This window comes from Cupressus sempervirens, chromosome 11 (assembly GCF_028749045.1).
Source record: "Cupressus sempervirens isolate cs-2001-9-10 chromosome 11, ASM2874904v1, whole genome shotgun sequence".
In the NCBI taxonomy this organism is placed as follows: domain Eukaryota; kingdom Viridiplantae; phylum Streptophyta; class Pinopsida; order Cupressales; family Cupressaceae; genus Cupressus; species Cupressus sempervirens.
This window is the reverse complement of record NC_143128.1, coordinates 369663495-369677295: the sequence shown is the minus strand read 5'-3', so window position 1 is coordinate 369677295 and position 13801 is coordinate 369663495. Positions and strand designations below refer to the sequence as shown.

General features: G+C 34.5%; 1 protein-coding gene across 2 annotated transcripts in view; it reads right to left on the bottom strand.

Moving 5' to 3' along the window:
- LOC149529612 (histone acetyltransferase subunit NuA4-domain protein) overlaps nt 1-11127 on the bottom strand; it is a 113565-nt gene extending 102438 nt beyond the window's left edge. For both annotated transcript variants that reach the window (XM_089809097.1, XM_089809098.1), the window contains exons 1-2: nt 10921-11127; nt 10744-10838 (exon numbers count right to left, since the gene is read on the bottom strand). In XM_089809097.1, coding sequence (XP_089665223.1) covers nt 10744-10838; nt 10921-10930 — 105 coding nt within the window. In that variant the 5' untranslated portion in view covers nt 10931-11127. The remainder of the gene's footprint in view (nt 1-10743; nt 10839-10920) is intronic.
- Nucleotides 11128-13801: the final 2674 nt, after the last annotated feature.

The following is a 13801-nucleotide window of genomic DNA, read 5'->3' as shown; positions in this document are numbered from 1 at the left end:
TCAAGGCTTTGGTGATTTTGCAAGAGCAGATCTGCACTCTTCTTGCTTGGCGAAATTTGTGGGAGCCGAAATTTGTGAGAGATAAAATTCTGATTTTTGCAAGAGGCTGCAATTTTTGCCCTAGGTTGGGTAATTTTATTTGGAGGTGAATTGCATGATAAATTTCTGATATGCAAAGGATTTGAAGTTCTTAAGGTCAAGTCCTAATTCCGAAAAGTCGCTGTAAGATTATTGGTTAAGGCGAATTTTCATCATCTAGAGTTGCAAGGGGTCCTTAAGCTAACATCCTTCTTTCATTCTAGTCTTAGGATTGCTTTCCTTGGTTCTACTTGCCTTCTGGTCCACCACTCTACCATCCCGTAATAGGGCGACGAGTATGGAGGATGTTAGTGCAAGTAAGAATCCCAAGCGGACAAGACTAAGAAAGACAAAGAGGATATGATGCCCAAAACGCCCTTCTTCTCGAAAATGAAGAGAATAACCGACACCAATATCGGTACAGTGGACATGATACGGATGAAGGACAGACTAAAGGAAGGACAATCCCCCTTGGCAAAGAGGATGTCAACGAGACAAATTTTGGATCGAAGTTGGATGAGTTAGGAAAGGTTGCTATCAAGAAAAAACATTTGGGCACCCTTTCCTCTCTCAGTGCTTTTATTGGATTTGCGAAGGAATATGAGAAGGATCACGAAAGGATACTACAAGAAGCGAGTAGCATGGCGAAGTCAACGGAACTCAGGGCGAAGCACACACCTTGTCCTCCTATGGAAGAAGTTAACGAAAGACTAGCTAAGTTCATTGCCTTAGCTAAGAAAATGAAAGAAAAGGGAAGAGTTATATTAGAAGATCCTCTGATGTAAGCCCAAGTGGCAAATTTCCCCTTTCTTCTAGAATAGGACAAGTGTCTATTTCTGATTAGCCGCCATTTTGGTGCTTTCTCATTGGTTGCCACTTTTTGCACTTTTTTCATTGGTCCATTGATGAGGTGGCAGCTTCTCATTGGCCGATGGGGTGGCAACCCTAATTAGGGTTTTGAAGATCCAATCTGGATCGTTGATCTTGTTTTGATCTCCACCGTCCGTTGTATTTCTGGCCCCTATAAAAGGCCATTTGCTCTCATTTGTAAAGTGTTGGAGAAATTGTTGCGAAGATAATACCAAAATTGCTCTTTTTTTCATTGTTGCGATTGGCATGTTGATTAAGAACATTGGGTGTTATTGCATGTCTTCTACTTCCACTTAGTTAGATTTCCTTTCAAGTTGTTAAAGTTGGTTTCATTTCAAGTTGCTAAGTAGGAGTGAAGTAGATGGATAGTTGTATGGTAGCATTGGTAAATTTTTGATAGGGATCAATACTAGACCACTAGCATCCTAGCGGCTGGTTGGGAAGCTTTGTGTGGTAAACTAGTCTATTATTCCTTTGAATCATTGCACTTGTGGAAGTGAGGCCGTTGGTCAGCTCTCATTAGGTTCGATCCCCGTCCATTTGCTAACCTTTCATCCATAGGAGTAGGAGTAGAATAGTGAGTAGCTGGGTAGTCAAAGCTTAAAGAAGTAAGTTAAGTATCAGAGCACATCCATTCACCTTCCATAACCATCGCTTTCCCATCAACATCATCACTGGTAGACACACCTTCCATCATCACTACCATCAACATTATCTGCCACCCGCACATTTCACAAACCAAGCCACCATCACCTTCATCCCACCAAAGTCCAAGTCATCCTCGAAAGAATAGCGTAAGGCCGCCTACATGATTATCAGCAAATCACATCGATAAAACTAAGCCAGTATCCACAAGAGTAAGGAACATTGGAGTTATTCTCATATCCCATGAGCAATAACTTTTCAAGAGAGGAATTGTATGTTTGATACTCCATATCAAATGTTCAATTGCTAATATGTTATGTAAGTGATACAGAACTCGCATCAACACATATGTATATACAAAAGGTGACATGCAGTACTATATTGCATAGAGGCTCCATAGGAATAAAACTAGTCTTGTTTGCATCACCATAGCCATTAAGAACAAACACGTTGGCATGATTACATTAGGCATCTTAGAACTATTTTGATCAATATCTATGGGAGTTTCTCTGGGATTAACTATCAGGGTGTGCACAATCAACGGACTTTGTGGGATCATGTGATTCAAAAATATCTAATGATTGTGAAAAGGCATTGACTTTGACCAACGAATAATGAGTCTCACACAGTTTCATATGATTTGAGCTCTTCTTCTTCCCATCGCATTCTGTCGGCCTCTGTGAAATTTGATAGCCTGGGATTATGGCTGCGGACAATGAGCAATTCGGTCAGTTATTTAGTCAATTAGTGAAGATCAATTGTCGGCGACTCTAGACGTAATGTGAAGGAAATTGAAGAAAGTTAAGAATTAGCGAACTAGAGGTTGCTAATGACCGAACTGTCTATGGTTATTAATAAATATCGATAAATCAGAATTGCCACAACCAATCAAAGAAATAAGTGATGCAATAACTTCATTGTCAAGTAAGATTAAAGAAGAGGCACATACTCTTTACCTACCTCTTGGCTGATGTGAGACTCAAGGCAGTCCTAAGGTGATGAATGCATCAATCCCACTGATCTCATTAAGGTAAGTATAGGAGGTATATATTAAGTTCTATTCCTTAACATTATTATATGACAATAATAAGAATATGATATTTATATATAGATGTATATTTGTATACATGTAACTATATATTTCATTCATAATGCTATTTAATTACTTGATACAATGTTTGTTAAATATAAAGAGATCCTTTATAGGGGTTTAAAAGGTCAAGAAGGTATAATATGTTATTTCAATAACATATTAATATTGTACTAGGAGTGTGATCCTCACTATAAAATGTTTACAATTAATTATTAATTCATTTATATTGATAGATATAAATGTACATGTATGGTGATTATATATGTATATAAAGTAATAATATGTGAAAACATAGATTAAAGATATATAGTTAGAAGATTGAATATATGTGTGTGTGTGTGTGTTTAAGGTAAATATTTAAATTAGATCTTTATCTATATTGCTTTGAAATGATCTTATACAATTATGTAAAACTATTTATTATCCTTGAGTATTATTGTAGTCTCTCTCTCTCTCTTATTTTCATTTTCCACAAATACTATAATAGTATGTGGGTTTAATTTGTTGAAAAATATTCTATTACGGATGTTATGAAATGATTGGGAGAGCATAGTTTTATAATCTATATTGAGAAATATTCATAGAGTTTCCTATGCCGAGTAGTCAGATAGTAGCGTAAATACAAGAGGTCACACATGCTAGCAACATGTGAAATAAAGTAAAGAAAATTGAATCAATCAGGTGTTGTTATGGAAGTATCAACCGATACAATGGACTCGTTCAATGCAGATTCTTGCACCGAGATAATATTTCCCAGGATGGTTCTTTCTGTTTGGGGTTTTCTGGTGTCATACAAAGAGCAAATGAGGTGGAATCGCCAAATTTGTATGGAAGGTAGGACATCAACTAAAGGAGAGTCAATAGAGAAAATAGAGGTTGAAGAGATTTATCAAGTCATGTAGATTAGCAATGAGAGAAATTGGAACCCCAAACAATCAAGAAGTTAGCAAACAATCTCAAAGGGGCAATGCAAGCCAAGAAGAGCCTTGTTGGACGGTAGTGGAAGAAGAGAAGATTATGTAATGCATACCCCTACTTGACTTTTCTATTGTATTGTCGGATTCTTTTAGGCCAGTTTTCTTATTGTGTTTTATGATCTTGGTTACCGGATTAGATTAAATGTCATTTCATACTCAGTTGATTATATGTGATGAGTTACTAGTTATTTAATATGTTTATGATTATTTCGATGATGATATATGTATGTTCAATTAGTGATTTCAGTTATCTCATGATGATTAGTTAGATGAATGATTTATATGCAGTTTCTATGAATACTTACCCCATACTTGCATGTATATGGTGTATATGTCTGTTTTACTTTATAATTGACATTCCTGATGTGGTTGAGGAAGAGAGTCTTAGTCACCTGCTAGTCGGGATTTACACGATGTACCACTTTTTGCCATTGCCTATTTAGATTAGAATATGTGTTTGTACATGCATGGATTCTAATTGCCAGGATGAGCGTACCCTATCGCAATATCTCAATGGTAAGAGGGGAGATAACTCTTGAGTCCGAATCATATCCCTAAACCATTTGTCCCAAAAAAGTAGGACAAGTACCCGAGTTGTTTACCCTTCCGAATTCGTCAAGTGATGTAAATTCTTGATTTTAACCCTTGAGTGTGGTCTAGTTGTCTGTACTTTATTATGAATCTTAATTTTCAGTCTTGTAGCTTTGTGATTATTTTCTGTTATAATTTAATCAAATTAAAAGAATTATAAATGATTTAATTTAATGGGAATTTTATAAAGAAAATTCAATATTTAATTAATTGAGAAAAATTAATTAAATAAAAGAATTAAATTTAAAGATAAAGTTATAGCTCTAATTTTGGAGCATAATAATATTTACTTAATTTAATAATAATATATTTAGGGGATCATTTTTAAATAAATGCTAAATATTATTATTACTTAAGTTAATAAATATTTCTATCAAAAACGCCTCGAAAATTAAATTAAAGAAAGAAAGAAAATTAATTTAATAAAGATATTTTAAATTGCAAAAAGTGTGCATGAAAATGTAAAAGATAATAAAATATTAAAAGAAATTGATCAGCGAGTTCCCTAGCGTGATTGCACAATCAAAGCCCCAAAATTAGGGGAGAACTCTTTATCAAAGCTCTGGAACTCATTTTGCAAGGATTACATGTTTGCATGTTAGCATCATATTCAAGTAGAATCTTGTGATTAATTTACATATCATTGATGAAACCCTATTGTGAATCTTAATTTATATTCGTATCGAAGTTATCTGTGTTTGAGGAATGGAGTTTTTGAAACCCTCGTTCGTTTAAATTTTAAACAAATGGGTTTTTGATTAAAAATCGAATTCTATAATGTAAATTCGAATGCTTTTTCTAGGTTTCCCTATCAAAGTATTTGATCACGTTTTTATAAATAAATAAAAATAAAAATTGGGGGGGGGGGGGAGGGGGGGCGCGTTTTGTTTTGTTTTTTTATTAAAAAAAAAAAAGAATAAATTTTGGTGGATGGGGCCACCAACCCTCCACCCACTCCCTTCTCCCTACCCCCATGGCGTACGAGATCACAACAGTTCTGTTGCAACAACAAGTACTGCTGACGTAGGACCTGCTGTGATCGAAAGAGAGTTGCGATAACGTACAACTGCAAGTCAGCGGGCCTTTAAACACACCAGACTTTATTTTAATATATTTTATTAAAATTTTATTAAATTTAAATTATATTAATTTTTTTACAATAGTTTTATTAATTATTAAATTTATTAATAATTAATATTTTGTTTATTTTAGTTTAGTATTTATTAATTAATTTAGTTAATTTAGTTTAATTAAGTTTTATTAATAAGTAAAAATGATTTTATGCGTTTAAATTAAAATGTTAGTATTTAATGATTTTGATTATAAATAATCTTATGATTATTTTATTTAAATTAATCAATTATTATTATTTAATAATCTAGTAATAATTATTTAAATTACTTTATGATATTTAATTAAGATGTTATTTTGTGAGTTAATGGTAATTGTGTAATTAGTTATTAAAAAGTGAAAATGGGTTCAATTATATGGGGATTTTATAAACTGTATCGAATCGAAAACTTACATTGAAACGAAAACTTGAACCTTACTGTAAATTCAAACTGCGTGTTTTCAAAACCAAATAGAACTACGAAACTACACTATATGTTGTATGTTTACTTCTATGTTGGGTTTCGGGTTGACTTAGCTTTGACCAAATCAGGATGTTACCAAAGGCTTGGGGGTTTGTTCTGTGATGTCATGATGATGTTTTTGAATCTGATCTTTTATACCCAACCTTGGTAATGTGTCGTGTGTTTCTATGAGGAGTTTGATCTATTGGTGGTTATTGTTTTCTAGTGTTCTTATGTGGAACTGAGGTGAACGATGTATCTCTTCTAATATCACCTTTGAGTCTTCGATTAGTTATTTTTGGATGCTTTCCAGTTACTTGTAAAGGACTGAGGTGTTATTGTAAATTGTCTTTTGATGCTTTCCAATCACTTGTTTAGGGCTAAGGTGAAAACTGTGATTCTTTGATTGTATTTTTATGAGCCTAGGGTAGGTAATCTGTATGTGATGTCGAGAAGTGGCTTGCAATGGAGGCCGGAGCCCTAAAGTGGTTGTGCGGGTAACCCATTGTAAGTTGTTTAATAAGTGATAAAATTACATTAAATGAGAGTAAAATGAATTAATAAGAGTCTCGTCTTTCCTCACCCATGCCTCAAGTGCTAATACAGACCAGGATGGGAGTAGAGAGGACGCTTAGTTGCGACCTTGTTTCGTTAGCATGTCTTGTCAGTACGAAATGATACTAGTTCCGCATAGAGTCACTAGGGGGCCGGAGTATTAAAAGACTAGCCAGGTAACCTTAGAGTTGACTCATGCAATGACACTTGCCCACTTGTATAGTAGATTCCCTACATGTCATTATTGCCTCTGGGTTTAGATGTCTTTTGTATCTTGGTACATTTGAATTACATTGCTTTTAGATTTTCCTTGACTTAGATGTTGAATTTGACTTTTGGGGTTGTTATCCTGTTTGGGACTGGAGATTATCTCCTCAACACAGTGGGAGTGGACCTTTTTGGGTTACCACGAGGTTGGGTGGTAGTGCTTTTTACTTTTACCATTGAGATCCATCAATTTGATATTGTGGCTGGAGTTCTATGCTCTACTTTTCCTTTTATTCTATTCTTGTGTACTATGATGGATGGTTATACCTATTGTATTGTTTTTTATTTCATGGATCTTAAAGAGATGATGTAATCTATTTTATGATGTATATTCTTTCAGCCTTCATACCCTGTGACCTGTACAGTGGATGATTGTGCATTCTGATTATTGCCAAGTGGCATTCGAGATAATTGTATATTATTTAAATGGATTTGTACTTGTAGTTATTCTTTAATGTGGATGTGTTATATATTGATTTTAGTATTAATTAAACTTAAATGTGATTCAACGTCATGGGAACCTTAAGAATTGTAGTCTGTTTTATGGTATGTGTTTATGTGTATGTTATTGCTTCCACTATTTTATATTTGTTGTTGTTAAGTTATTATCTTTAAAAATATGTTTGGCAAACTTAGTGAAACTTTAGGTTAATTTCTTTTGGGTTCCCTGGCGGGGCGTTACCGATAATGACCTAGCCAAGTATCAAAATCTTGAGACTGGTGATAGTACTAATCCATTTGGTGATAAAGGTAGGCCTCAAAGACACCATATAAGGTATGGACCATCTATTGATCCCTTATGAACAGCATCGCCTCACATACACTTGTTTGAAGAAGAAGCATACATGTTTGTAAAGGATTGAAGGTATGTATTTTCAAGAAGAGAAGTAACCCAAGAAGTTGCAGCAAAAGAAATGCCTAAAGTGAGTCTATGGTTCTTTAAATACAGGTGCAATGCCGAACACAACTCATCACCAATGGTCACAATAATACAAACCCTACAAACTGCAACACATTGTTTCTCCACCTCAAATGGGTATTGTTGATGCGAGTTTTGTGACCACTCCAACATATAGGATAAATCACATAGTATTCCAACATGAAACACCAAATATCAAGTCCTATCGAGAACAAAGACTCGGCATATGCTAAGATTGTGAGAAGATCACAAAGGCAACTCCAAAGTTCCTATTCTTGTTGGACACAACTCAATTTTATGATGTGGTTTGTTGGTAACCACACAAGGACTTGTGTTATTCATTCAATGGAATATCATCTATGCAAATAATAAATGATATGGCTCTTCAACCACTTCTATCAAAAAAAAATGCAAAAAGATAAGGGTTTAGAAAGCTAAGGTAACTCTCACAATGCAAAACTACAAAACTTCACAAGTATTCACCATGATAACAAAAATGTATTAGGAATTATTTTTGCAATATTATAGCAACAATTTCTCCAAGTCTCTTCTCTTATAAATGAACCACCAAGGATATTTGAGATAAATGGAGAAAATCATTCCAACATAACCCCAATACAACTTGCAGCTACAAACATAAACGCTATCCAATTTCAATAAGGCATCAATTTGTGGGCCAATGAAAAAATTACATTGCTTTGATAGACCAATGAGAAAATTCGTTCACTGGAGACATTAAATGCACTCCAGTTGGGAGAAATAAAATCCTTGTGAGGAAAACTTGGCAACACATCACAAAACTGACAAACACTTCTATCAAGACAAGAAGTCGGAAAAACGAAGTCTTTACTAGCTGGGACAATGAAATGATGAAAGCATTCCCAGGACTGACCTTCACTGTTAAGACTATTCTCTCCAAAGTTAATCATGCGGAAGTAAAGTGGATCCCAACTGAGATACAGTGCATCAAAATAATTTTTTATGGCGCCTCAATCAGGCCCTAGTGGCAATGGTTGTATCACGTGAGATCAGTAAGGAAAGATGACTACAAGAAGATCCAAGCATATTGGAACTGCCACAAGCATTGAGGCTGAATTTCGTGTGGCACTTTTTGGACTAGAGCTATGTAAGGAACTTAAATGCAGGCGGGTTCATAGCTTATTTATTGCAACTTTGCTTGGCTCTTGTTTGACTGTCCCCTTCATTGCCCAAGCAGTACCACTTTAGCAGCAGCTTTACGCTTTTCTTTAAGTAATTGCATATTGCTTAATCAGTACAATTCAGTAGAAAAATTAATTAATCATGATTAACTAGCAATACATTAGACACCTTAAGCATTTAGACTTGCATACTTTGTAATTGACAAATTATGAGAGCAGCATATAGGTTTTCTAATTTATTTTTTAATCATCGTTACGTGTAGCATCATTACCATTATGGGTTCTCAGAGCATAAGTGAGGATGCAAACCAGAGGCAAGGGGTTGACATAGAAATTGAAAGTGAAAATGAATCATTTGATAATTCTAGTATAGAAGCAGGTAGGGGTGACACTGAAACTCATAAAAGTTATATTGGGAGATATTATTGTTGCCCATCTGAAATCCTAAAAAAATGAGCCAAGAGCCCCTTTGATATAAAGTAATCTTACCAGCAAAGCCCAGGGCAGCAGGGGGTAGTCCACTAAATTCAAGGGAAGCAGAGCCTAAGGGGAAACATAAGATGACAAGTCTTGTTTATTCAGCATGCAAGCCAAGGATGAGGTAGATGAGCGTGCTTGCAAATTCTTCTTTGCCAACCACGTGGCTAGCTCTTCTTATTATAAGGAACCTATGGAAAAGATAATAGGGGTGAGACCATCATATGTGCCACCAGGGGAGACTAAATTGAGGGCAACAATCTCATATAAGAACTGTTCCAAGATTAATATTTTGTCAGAAAATGAAGAGTACCTAGGTCACAAGTAGATGCAGCATAATCATAGATAAGTGGACTGACATTAGGCATCATCCACTCATCAATATCATAATTACATGTACCGAGGACACTTATTTCCTTAGGTTTGTAGATTGTTTAGGGCGTCACACAAAGATGCCAAATTTCAGTTCTAGATGCTCAAAGATTCTATAGAGGTTGGCTCGCAAAACGTCCCAACCTTCTCCCTCTGTCCAAAAACTTAGGCCCCTCATCCCCCCTTACTCAAGCCCGTCCCCCTATCAAGAAACTACATGGAACTATGATTGTAACTTTTGTCACTATGAATACATTTGGTTAATGTTTTGGAGAGTCAGTTCATCCAAAAAGATTTTCCCAAAGTAAACATGTGTGTTGCAATATAATTTTCTTGTGTATTATATCTTGAAGTTGTAAAATTAATTGTTTACACACACGTCCTGTCAAACATTAATATAGGAATTGTATTTAGAACAGTTTACTTCCTTTTAAGACAAAAAAGTTTAAACTATCATTAACATAGAAAAGAACGCATAGCAAATGTTTTCACTTATCACTTTGACAAGATTAAGTTCGCGGAGTTTGGGGCTCTTCCAAGAACGTGATAAAAACGACACTTCATATCACAAGGGGTATGTTGGGGCATATGACCCTACGTAGAGTAAAATGGAAAAGTTTTATACTTTTAGGGGTGATTAATAAAATGTGCGTAGGCATGTACCTAATGAGGTAACCCCACCTGTATTAAAGCGAAAAAAATAAGAGAAACTGACCTTGAAAAAGAAAAGATGAAAGGTCGTGATGGATGGTCTATCAAAATATACCAAAATCTCTCAATGCAATTCATGCAATTGAACAGCAACGTATCTATAGACACGCAACCTGTAATTTTTCATCTACATCGATGAAACTCTCCCACAAACCAAAGTTCAAGAGAGCGCTTCAATTCCTTCACTTACAAGTCCCGTCCTTAAATGTTTCTAAAATTCAATTTATATATTCTTCATTTCTCTGAAATTGGGTTTCTTCACTGGGTTTAAGGGCGTCAATAGCAAGTTTAAGGTGGCCTAATGAAACATATTTTGTGGAACAGAATAGATAACGACTAAGAAACTTTCATTTGGAGCTTTAAATGCCGTAAATAACAAACAACAACATCTACCATTTTCACGTCTATAGAAAACCCTAACTCAAGCAGTGCAAGGAGTTGTAATTATGTTCACCTGTTTCTCAACCATTCGGAGCTCTTCGTGCAACTTTTCTCGCTTGTTGTAGAGCGCAGTGAGAACCGCCTGGGGATTTGTCGTCACTCTTTGCCCTGTCATTTTTCACGCTCTCGTCAGTAAAAGAAACTGAGCTCATCTGCGAGCTTAATTTTTATTATTTCCAATTCTACTTACCGTCTTCCATTTCACCTTCTTCACTGCCACAATTACAATTCAATTCCCGCAAATTTCAGTTGCAAACACGGGCTATAATCAGCTCTGAAGAGTTAACCAGTGATGATTAGTTCCGAAGGCTAACAGTCACGATCGACTGACAATATTTTTTCGAAATTCCTTAACCGCATATATGGAGAAAATTTAAAGTTAATTCTCCTAAAAGGTATATATATACTATCATAACTATATCTTATAAATGAAATTTATGTAGAAAATGAGATGTCAAAAGAAAGAAATCAAAAGACATTATAATTTTAATTTAAAGTTATATGTTTTTTAATTTATTTTTTTAACTTGGGATTAAAACAAGTAATATGGATCATTATAATTCACTTATTATATGGCTATTTAAGTCTTATCATTGATTTTCGGTGATATGCAAATGTATTTGCATTACCTCTTATGGTATGTGTTTTCCAATAGCAGCGATATCACTCTTATTTATATTAAGGAAAAGACATAGAGAGACATGTCTCCTAATGAGACATGTATATCCAATATTATATAATTAATATAATAACAAAACAAAATCAATCTCTCTCTCTCTCTCTCTCTCTCTCTCTCTCTCTCTCTCTCTCTCTCTCAATATATATTTCATTTTAGTCTCATAGTTTATTCAACTAAAGCTACCAAACATCAACACTCCCTCTTAGCTAGGGAGGATAAATACATGACCATATATTATCTCAAAGTAATATAAAGATATTGGGAGTAATGGCCTCATAAATGTCAACTCATTTGACATTCACCACGTACTCTTTGAGCAATGGCCTTCTGAATGTTGAGTTGGAAGATATTCACTAAGTACTGTGAGTAATGGCCTCTTGAATGTCAACTCATTTGATATTCAACAAGTACTATGTGTAATGGCCTCATGAACATCAATTTGCATAACATCCACCATGTACTCAAAATGTTCATAAGGTATGTGCACGCACATTCTCATAATACTTACCATATGAACATCCATCATGCAAAATATAACCTATCATGATTTGCATAGACATCATAAAATATCCATCATCTCATCACATTTCAATGACTTCTGCAAATACAAGTGATAATCATTTGGAACTCATCACTTCCTCATGATGTACACAAAGCGCAGGCCCATTAAAATCATGTAGTCACACACATGAACTTTTTTACTCCCTCTAAATATCAATCTTCATAAAGATGTGTCAAACTCCCTCAAAGTTTGAAATCAATCTCCCTTTTCCTGCAATAACATTCTTAGGAAAAATCAAGGTAAATAGCTCTTATAGTACGTATAGAAATACAAATAAGAGAGTTTTACTATCTTAGGAATACAATACTTAGAAATTGTACTAAAATAATACCTATCTTGGATTGTTAAATATTGCATCATTCTGACAACTTCTTCAACTAAGCTCACTTTCTCTTTGCAAATTTTTTATTTTTTTTAAATATTCTTATGTCCTTATTCATTCTCCCTTTATAGTTTTCTATGACAAAGTGATCAAAATTTCTTAGATTTTATTACCCATTGGGTAAAGTTTCTCTCATCTCCTTTATTATGATTATGTTATATCTCATTCTAATTTGTTCCTTTGTTTAGGGGTGGTTATCTTTCAATAATCTCTACACTTTCTATAACACCACCAATCTCTCCTTTTCCACTAAAGATTTTGACATTGGAAACTATACTTTTACCAATTTTTGATTTATTAACTTGTCATTGCTCTTTATAACGTAATGACTTATCTATTTGGTATTTCCTCTCAAACATTTGGTGGTTAGGACATGGGTTGTGCCAATAGGAAGTGTTGTCATTTAATATGTATTTTCTTATTCTCTTTTCACATTTGAGACAGGGGTTAAGTGGTGACCACGTTTAATATGAATCTTACTTTTAAATTCCTTTCAGTCCAACTATCCATTAATGTCATATATGAATGTCATTGTCTATTATTCTTCCCTATACCTTCCATGGTATTTATCATTCATACTCCACATCACCTTGTTACATCCCAAACTTGAGATTAGGGGTTCAGGACCACCTCCTGCATGATTGCTCCCTTTTATGATTATCAATGATAATATTAAGACCCAGTCGTATTTATGAAACTTGTGCCTAAGATCTGGTTGCAAGTCGTAAATCCCAAAGTATTTACTTTGTTGTCACCATTTGTAATATATTACTATATTCGATTATTGCTTTGATTAGTAGCTATTTTTAGTCCCTTTATCAATTAATTTGTATAACAAAACTTTTGAAACTTCTAAAGTTAAAATTTGTTTTATTTTTAAATTAATTTTTAATCTTCAATTTCTTATTGTTGATTGGTTGATCTTGATTTTTCTAGGGGTTTAAATAAATTTTCAATGAAAAAATATTAGAAATAAAATGTCTCAAACTATCTCGAACACTTTAGGAAAGTTCCCCTCAAAGTCGAAATCTTTGAAGTTGCTTTGGAAGAGGTGACATAAGTGATGTTCATTGTTGAGGAACAACCATCTTTTGACACTCACCGGTCTTTCTAAACCATCATCTAGACAGTTGCTCAAATTGGAATCCAACATAACTGTCTCATAGTCATCAAAACTAGGGACCTCACATTTCAAGCTCTAACACATTTCCAATCAGTCATTGAGGCAAGAGAAGAAGTGATAAGAGTGATGTCTTGTAGTTTTGAATGTGGGAGAGGACATTTGTGCTCAACTATAGCCGACCCCACTTATAGCATAGTGTTAAAGCAACCAATTTTGTGTGAGCACGATCGATTGAGATAGGGAAGTGGGTCCATGAAGGCTATTGTGAGCATTGGTGATGAAAGTTTTAGTGCTCACAATGACCACAAGATCAACATATGGAGAA